Consider the following 8,745-nt stretch of genomic DNA (forward strand, 5'->3'; position numbering starts at 1 on the left):
TGCCATAACTTGCTATGATTATTGTGCGAGTGGCAATTGCAGTCAGTGCAAGACGGAGAAAAAAACAGGCAATATGACGGGCACTTTGTTTTGGGTCCTTCCTGAAGTTCCTGGTCCACGTCAAGCAAGCAGGATTTGGGACGTAGAGGTCTGATAAATACCGAGGGTATGATACTTGATCTTACGTTTTTTTTACTTAACGGTATACCAACTAACCAAAATAATGGCATTAATCTGGATTGAGTTTTAGAATGTATTAGCCTCGTTTCTGCTATTTCTTACAACAGATAATCGGCAAAGGTATAGTAACGTTAGCATGATTGTTTCATGAAAGCTCGTCAAGGCTAACACATAGACAAGCTGTAAGGGCATGATTTGGAAGAAATGTTTTGAGGTTTCGCGCTGTCAAACATTTATCGATATTCTTTGGAAAGCGCTTACTGATTTGCTTAATAATCAACCATAAGAGTTTTGCTTAACAGTTCAAAATTGTGTGGCATGTGCATAACACTCTTTTGCTAGCTGTGCTAACCAATTAAATGTCTGTTCTTTGAAGGAAAACGTGAGCTAGTGCGTTGCTGTTTCTTAACGCATATAACGTTAACCGTATCCCGAAACATATCCAGGCATTTTTGGTAGTGTGTGTCCTACTTCAATCTCCATTCGACTCACGACTCATGTTTCATTAGCGTGTATCGTGAGTCAAAAACAGCTAGCCAACCATAGCACTGGTAACCATTCATTGTAGTGGGGGGGGAAGTAGGCTAATCGTTGTAAAACTGTCAACCCATCTCTTTCATTACTGTGCTCGAAATATGTGTGTTGCATGGCAGTGATGCATCGTGTCAATGGCGGTGTGACTACTCAGTGACTAACACGCGAAATTATCATTACATATTTATTTTATCAGGGGGGCAGTATGTCTTGGTTTGCCGATCTAGCAGGAAAGGCTGAGGAACTTTTGAACAAGGTCGATCAAGGGGCAGCCACTGCATTGACTAAGCACCAAAGTCGCAAGTCCTCCTTCCCTTCCTCATACAACGAAGCAGAAGCATTTCAATACAGTAATGCTGGCTTCAGCACAGTAGAATCAGACACTCCGCACCAATACCAGAGCTCCTCTCAAGATAAAGGACATGACTTCATCTCTGCAGCTGCGGACAACATCAAAAAATCCAAAGCCACGCTGTTGGCAGGCACTGCCAATGTGTCCACTGTCACACCTTTGGGTTCAGCCTGTGCCAGCTCCACCAAGGCCACCTCTGGCTTCGTCCGGCCCAAGAAGACTGAGGATGTGGATGACGACCTCCTCTTCATGTTTTTGAATAGTTCTGACCCACCGCAGGGCGAGAGGCGGGATGTGAGGCGAGAGCTCCCTCGAGTGGCAGGTCCTGCTGAGGAGGTGGAACCAGCCACCGCTGCCCCACTGGCAGTACCATCTGCCCCTTCCACTCCCCCCTCCACCAGAGGCCTGTCTCGAACATCTAGTATTAGCTCGCTGTCTGCCAGTGTCCACAGTGTTAAGACTGAGGATGGGTCCGTCAAAGATCACAACCAAGGTGAGCATGTTTTGAGTGGACTGGACACCACTCATCATGGAATACCATTGCCCAAGATTCATCATAACCCTCTTTTACAAAACTCTTATTTTGCATTAAGGTTATAATATTACATGTGTCGGTAGTATGTTTTCTGTTTTTCTGGAGATGTCAGTGGTCTGTCATCGGTTTCACTTCTATTGTTTATTAGTCCTAAAAGCAAAGGCTGTCATTATCCAAAAGAGTGGCCTGCACTATTCTTTTTCTTGTCACTTCTCATAGACTTGGAAAAGAGAAGAATGGGGACATGAACAGTTTTCTGTCATGTTCACAGCACCCTAGTTTTGTGGTCCGTGTTGACTATTATTACTATGGAATCCAGTATGTACACAAACTAGATGATGTTAAACGGTCATTGACACCCTTTGGGTTCATTTACTTTCTTAGTACAAAGCAAAGATCCTACAGGGAAGCTACACCGGGTGCTTCAGTTACGCATCTGGTGTAGCTTCCTTGTTATAGCGGGTTACTTTAGAATCTTTGGTACAACGTGTTTATTCTGCATTCCATCAGAGGAGTATTCTAGAACTGCAGGAATAGAATGCTTGAAAAAAGGATGTTCATTCAAAACAAACATGAGTTTATTTCAAAACAATCTACCACTCTTACCATTAGATACCCCAGAGAGCTCAGACTCTGGGCTGGCTGTGGCTCAGGACCCTGCCCCCCAAGAGCCTTCAACAGCCCCTGTGGAGGAATCCCAGAGCCAAGTGTTGTCCAACCTACGGCTGGAGAACCAGCTGCTGCGCAGCGAGGTGGCCTCCCTCAACCAAGAGATGGCATCGGTCATCCAGAGGGCCAAAGACACTCAGGAGGGTAAATACAATCATAGTGCTATTCAACACTTCTCTGCCATTTGAAATAGTCATATCATATGAAATGGTCATCACATGTTTATCACATGTTGTCTTTTATCTCTGTTGTTGCCCATAGAGCTGAATCTAGCTCGAGCACGCACAGAGAAATGGAACTCAGACCAGTCCAGGACCGATCGTGCCATCCGTGAGTTAAGGTCACAGGTTGATGACCTCACAGAGGCTCTCTCGGCCAAGGATGGGCAGCTGGCTGTTTTGAAGGTGCGGCTGGATGAGGCAGACCAGCTCCTTAAGGTCCGCAACTCCGCTTTAGAAGAAGCCCAGAATGAGAACTCCAGGTTTGTGTCCAGATATAGAATCAGATATGATATTGACCAAGTGTCCCAGGCCCCACATGCCATTTCACATCAGTTTGCAACAATAGCCCATAGTAGTGATTAAAGATCATTGACATTAAATGCCTAGTTTATTATGGCAATTTCATATATCCAGAATTGTCCTTGGCAACATTTACAAAGTGGGATAAATTGTGTAAAGTGTTCATGTGAAGCATGGATTTGTTAGCTGTGGAGAACCCACTGTCCATTTTTTGAGTTGACGTCATTTTTAGCTGATTAAATGGGTTGCTTTTGATTATATATTCAGGATCCTACAGGACCATTCAGAAGGCAACAACATGAACTCTCAGGCAATTCATACCCTCCAGGACAGAGTGCGGGAAGCTGAGGCAGCAGTCAAGAGGGAACAGGACAGCTACCGCCAGATGCAGGTGAGCTTAAACAAACGTGTCTCTCCTGTCCTCCTGAATCATCTATGTCCTGGCGTTTGACTTGAATGTTTGTGATTTCTACAGAGTGAGTTTGCAGCCCGTCTCTCGCGGGCGGAAAATGAGAAGCAAGGCCTGGCGGAGGCCCTAACGGGCATGGAGCGTCGGTTGGCAGAGGAGAGGCACCGTGCTGAGGAGCAGCAGCAGCAGGCCAAGAGTGCCCGTACAGCTGCCGAGAACGCCAAACAGGAGCTGCAGGACTACAAACATAAAGCCTCACGTATCCTGCAGGTTAGACACATAGCTAAAGAGTATTTTCTTACACATTAACCATGATGAGGAAAAAGGCTATTGTGTGTTGGGAAACTATTGTTGCACCATTACATGTTTTACCTGGGATACCTATGCACACCTGCGTTGAAATCTGATAAAGTAAATATTGACTTCAAACTTCCCTCTGTGTGTGTGTGTGTGTGTGTGTGTGTGTCAGTCCAAAGAGAAGCTAATCAGCAGTCTGAAGGAGGGCTCTGGACTGGACTCGCTGGACGGCGGGTCAGCGGGGTCATTGGCGCTGGAGCTGGAGGACCTCAGGCACGAGAAGGATCTTCAGCGGGAGGAGATGCAGAAGCTGCAGGGCCAGGTGCACACACTCAGGGCTGAGATCCAGGTGAGGATGCACTCCCATCTCTGCTATTACATCCCACATAGTGAGACAAATATACAGATAGGATTGAGGCCGCTGTGTGTTTCCTGTGTGCCTGTCAGGACCTGGAGACGGCAGCGCTGACAGAAGCAGAGACTTGGCGGGAGCAGCAGCAGGAGCTGCAAGACCAACAAGCCCAGCAGAGCCGCGCCAGACAGGAGCAGGAGGCGGAGGTGGAGCGCTACAAACAGGTCAGGCATCCAGCTGATAAAACTATGTTCACACATGTTGTGCATGGTGCAGTGTGGAATGGATACTCATACATATGTGTTTATTTGTGGGCATGGTTGTTGATGGGCCGCAGGAGATACAGTACATGGAAGAGGAGCATCATCGTGCTAAAAGTACCCTTCAGAGTCGAATCAAAGACCGTGAGGAGGAAATCCAGAAACTCAGGAATCAAGTAGGTCCACTAAGACATACTTTGGCATTACATAACTCAAAACCCATAACCCATAGACATCTGACTTTCCACTTTAGAATATTGTCCTTAAACCTCAATTCCAACATGGCCTGTAATAGTAACACAGTGATCATTCCCATCGTGTATGGCTCCTGTCCTATCAGCTGACCAATAAAGCGCTGAGCAGCAGCAGCCAGACAGAGCTGGAGAGTCGGCTGCACCAGCTGACGGAGACGCTGATCCAGAAGCAGACCATGCTGGAGGCCCTGGGCACGGAGAAGAGCTCGCTGGTCTTCCAGCTGGAGCGGCTGGAGCAGCAGCTGAAGAGTGTGCAGGGCGGCCAGAGCGGAGGCTCTGCCATCAACATGAGTGGCTTGGAAGGACCTGGTGAGAATGGGGGATGATGGGAGATGTAGTCTTGTGAAACATGACACGTTTTTCCTGTAGTTTTTTTGATGATTCAGATGTGTTACCTTAATAACGTTTTGTTTTGCATTCACCTTTTAAGGTACGCGGCAGAGGAACACACCTGTTCTGTTTACTGACCATGACAACTCAGGAGCTGGGGTCTATGGCAAAGTACGCAATGCAGCCAGCACCATTGATCGCTTCAGGTTAGTTCCTTTAAAAAATGTACTACTTGACTAATTTTACAATAATAACAGTGAACCATATATATAAGTATACTTAATATGTACCTCCAGGACAGATATAAGACGGTAGAACATGTTGTAAAGATTCACCATAACGTTTATTATTAGCTAGTGCCCACTTGCTATTTACAAGGATTCAGAAATGAGGATGTCAGGAGACTAATGGGTCACTTACTTCAACTTCAAATACATTATGGCAGTGTCAGTCAATAGTGCAGTGCCTAAAGTAGTAGTTCATACAACTTTTTGAAATTCATTTTGAAGGCTCAATTTTGCTCATTTTCTTTCAGCATTCGGTTAGGAATCTTTTTGAGGCGGTACCCCATGGCCAGAGTCTTTGTGATACTTTATATGGTGAGTAACTTGCTTAACCTTCTTCTGTCTGAAACTCCATTTCAAAAGATCTCCTTAAAGGAACATGCCAACTTTTTGCCATTGAGTGCTATTGAGTAGGTTGTTAAGGAATATTGTAAAAAATTGTGATGGCTTATGCTTTTTACCCTTAGCTTTATGAAAGTGAATAATGTTTACATTTGAATGTTTTCAGGCACTTCTGCATCTCTGGGTCATGGTTGTCCTGTTGACATACACACCAGAGATGCACCATGGCCATCCAGATGGGAGATAGGTGGAGGACACTGAACTGTTTTGCGTGCGTGCGTGCGTTGTTGAAAAGTTACAGGATACGAGAAAAAAAAAAGAAAAATATATATTTAAATATATCTTTAAGAACTGGGTTGCTGCTGAACTGAGGCTCAAGAAGCTGTTTTCAAGCTGTTAACCGCAATTTGCACAAACATGCTACTGGAAACCTGGTCATCGGATTACCCTTTGTTCCGGTGTGAAACACTAACAGCAGCATGTCATTTCCACAACAAGTAAATGATGATGCCTGGAATTGGGAATTGAATGCTTACATTTTTCAGGACTCTTTGATTTCATCTTCCCCTCTTACATCTTTACACTTCATTTTAATCATGATTTATTTTTTGTACCCCATATCTTGGGGTACAAAAATCAACTAATAGATTGTATTTCTTCACTCTGTAAATTAAGTTTCTTTTAATAAACATAACAGATCTACGTTCAAATGATTACTGATAGATGAATGGATGAGGGCATTCATATCTGCAATTCTGAGGTCCTTTACACCTGGCATTAAAATGTGTCTTGTATCCAGACTGTATCTAGATATGATTTTAATTTGATTACATGTCTGCAGTGTCAACATTGAATTTGCATTGAATTTGCAATTTGTCTCCAGCATCCCGGTTGAGATCTGATGGCTGTATGCAACTCCTGTTAGATAGAAAAAGAAGGGGGGTTAAGTACCGCAGCTCCCCTTTACTCAGGCTGCAGCGGCAGGGATGCCAGCACAACAGCTCAAATAGGGGACAGGCTACACAATAACTTGTGGAATGTTTACCCACTGGCTGTGAGGATGGGTCCCAATGGGCCGTAAGGTCATGTGTGGTACAGGACCACTGTGCTACATTTCACCCATAAAAGGAGTTTTCTGCTGCCATTCTTGATTTTAAAAATGGGAATATGACATTCAGTATAATAGTTGATAAGCACCAGGTGCAAAAGGATCAGTTCTGGGAGAAGATGTGTCAATTACAGAAGGAAGCTCTGTAGTCTTGGGAATGAGGACTTCTCCAGTAAGGTTCTTCAGCATCAGAAGGATATTAAGATGACCTGGACCAAACTGCAGGACTTTTCCTCCTTGAGCAGCACCTTGCAGGAAAAAGTTTCACAATGCTCTACCAGACTTGGCTAATTATTTGATCTGCATCAGGGAGATCGGGGCCAAACTTGAGGGTATTTCTTTGCTGAAAAGTGCTTGGAAACAAATGCCTCAGTTCAAAAGAAACACACAAACATCAAGGTGAGTAGAGGCAGCCTTTTATTGTGGAAATGTGTGTTATCTTCCATAAATAATGATTTCAAAATCAAATCAAACTAAGGTGTCAGCCAGGTTATGAATCAGCAATTGTGTGGAAATGTTTACTTTTCTTGTTTTCTATCATAATAATATAGGTTCTCACATCAAACAGCCGCCTGAAGTCTGATGGGTTCAGATGTTGGCTCACATGGCTGCACCATGGAGAGCTTGGCACCATCTACCCATTTGCCTCATTATGCAGTCAAACAATCAAGCACCCAAGCAATAGGCTACTCTTGTCAATTCCCTTACTCCTGACTTCTCAGGATTTCAGACAATCTCCACCTCCAACTACATCTCAGTAAAGAGTTACACAGCAAATATGCCAATGGTCAATACTAGCCTGGAAAATCCAGACCCTGGTAATCTAGAAAGATTAAGGGTATGGCCACGAACTATGTAATGGCCCAACTTGAGGGGCAGCACCAAGCATGCATTTGAAAATCTCACTGCACGCAATTGGATAACACTAGACCAATGTTTACTCTGAATGATTCCGACCTTCGACGCAATTGGATAACACTACGACCAACGTTTACTGACCTCCAACGTTGCAGCGCTGTCGTCATCAGTTTAGCTCGCCTCCGGCCCGCCTATATCAGATACGCTGATTTGATTAGTTCCCCGGGATGCAAGGGGTAAAAGTAACATGCATCATTGCTCATTGCCAGAGTGTCTCGCAGAGACAATTCCATTGTGCTCTCGCGAGAACTCAGGATTTCCAGGGTAAACATATACACCCCTGAGAGCAAAACTGGTTGGGGGTAAGATGTAGGAGAAGCTAGAAGAACAGTAAGCTAAATCTGCTGGACAGGCTGTAATGCATCCCAAACTAGGAATCAGCTAGTTCCACCTCCTCAGACTGACTATGAGAGACAACTCGATGAAGAAACAGCACCAGAAACAACCTCCAGAAAGTGTGCACCAGAACTTCAGTCACGTGTGTACCAAAAACGTTTGCGTGTGTTTGAGATACCTTTGTGAGGACATGGGCACATGTGCCTGTAGGTGCTTTGTAGTACCCAGACTACTGCAGATTTAATAAACTGAGGTGATAAGTGTACAGAACCCTGGAGGGGTCATTGCAAGATATTTTTTTGGAGTATATCCAGAAAACATGCGCTCAATTCACTAAATTGTGTGCTCATTTTACTAAATTGGGCACACGATTTACTATGCACTCATTTTAGTAAATTGTGGTCTAGATTGTGCACACATTTCACAAAATTGTTAATTGTTAAAACAATTTACTAAATCGTGCACATGATTTACTAAAGAATGTGCTCATTTTACTAATTTGTGCTCCAATTTCAATTTTTGTTAAAAAAAAAAAATCTAATAAAATGAGAACAATTTAGTAATATGAGTGCACAATTTACTAAAATGAGCACACATTTTCTCAAAATACAGAAATATCTTGCAATGACACCTCCGTATTGACTGTGTTTGGTCATTAACATTAGTTGCTGAGAGGGAAAAAAACATATGGAGTGAGATGAGTTGGGGTCAGTGAAGTTATATGGACATGGATACCCTATAATGGAATGAGATAATGTCACCATTCACCATACATACAAAATTATGGATCTAGGTCTAGAAATGTGCAGGCAAATGTTATTACCAGCATGTTAAACTATAACCTCAATGTGATAGCCCAAGAAAAGGCATTTTAAAACCAGGTGTAAATTATCTCTGTCATCTTTAGACAGTAGGCTGCAGCCCTATGACTCTTAAAAATGTAGAGACACTTGATACGGATACAACCACAGTTTCCTGTCTTACAGGATCTGAACGGCCATGCATACTGGGTAATGTAATGTTGGTCCACCACGTTCCCATCATTCCATGTTTCATTCCACGTA

General features: G+C 43.8%; 1 protein-coding gene across 2 annotated transcripts; it reads left to right on the forward strand.

Annotated features, from left to right (window-relative positions):
- The first annotated feature begins 63 nt into the window (after positions 1-63).
- On the forward strand, positions 64-5,620 carry golga5 (golgin A5). Of its 2 annotated transcripts, none has more exons than XM_042072986.1 (13): positions 64-166; positions 911-1,559; positions 2,214-2,414; positions 2,532-2,751; positions 3,059-3,182; positions 3,267-3,470; positions 3,670-3,846; positions 3,945-4,073; positions 4,187-4,285; positions 4,450-4,672; positions 4,794-4,899; positions 5,229-5,292; positions 5,486-5,620. In XM_042072986.1, the coding sequence occupies exons 2-13, from the start codon at positions 920-922 to the stop codon at positions 5,564-5,566; spliced, it is 2,268 nt and encodes a 755-aa protein (XP_041928920.1). In that variant the 5' UTR covers positions 64-166; positions 911-919; the 3' UTR covers positions 5,567-5,620. The 2 variants fall into 2 exon arrangements, with proteins under 2 accessions (XP_041928920.1, XP_041928921.1); XM_042072987.1 differs by lacking the exon at positions 64-166 and adding an exon at positions 170-300.
- Positions 5,621-8,745: the final 3,125 nt, after the last annotated feature.

The sequence above is a fragment of the Alosa sapidissima genome, chromosome 19 (genome assembly GCF_018492685.1).
Source record: "Alosa sapidissima isolate fAloSap1 chromosome 19, fAloSap1.pri, whole genome shotgun sequence".
In the NCBI taxonomy this organism is placed as follows: Eukaryota; Metazoa; Chordata; class Actinopteri; order Clupeiformes; family Clupeidae; genus Alosa; species Alosa sapidissima.

Coding starts and splice junctions, on each gene's coding strand:
- golga5 (XM_042072986.1), top strand. CDS start 920: ATGTCTTGGTTTGCCGATCTAGCAGGAAAGGCTGAGGAACTTTTGAAC. Junction 3,847..3,944: donor CACTCAGGGCTGAGATCCAG/GTGAGGATGCAC, acceptor TGTGCCTGTCAG/GACCTGGAGACGGCAGCGCT. Junction 4,074..4,186: donor AGGTGGAGCGCTACAAACAG/GTCAGGCATCCA, acceptor GATGGGCCGCAG/GAGATACAGTACATGGAAGA.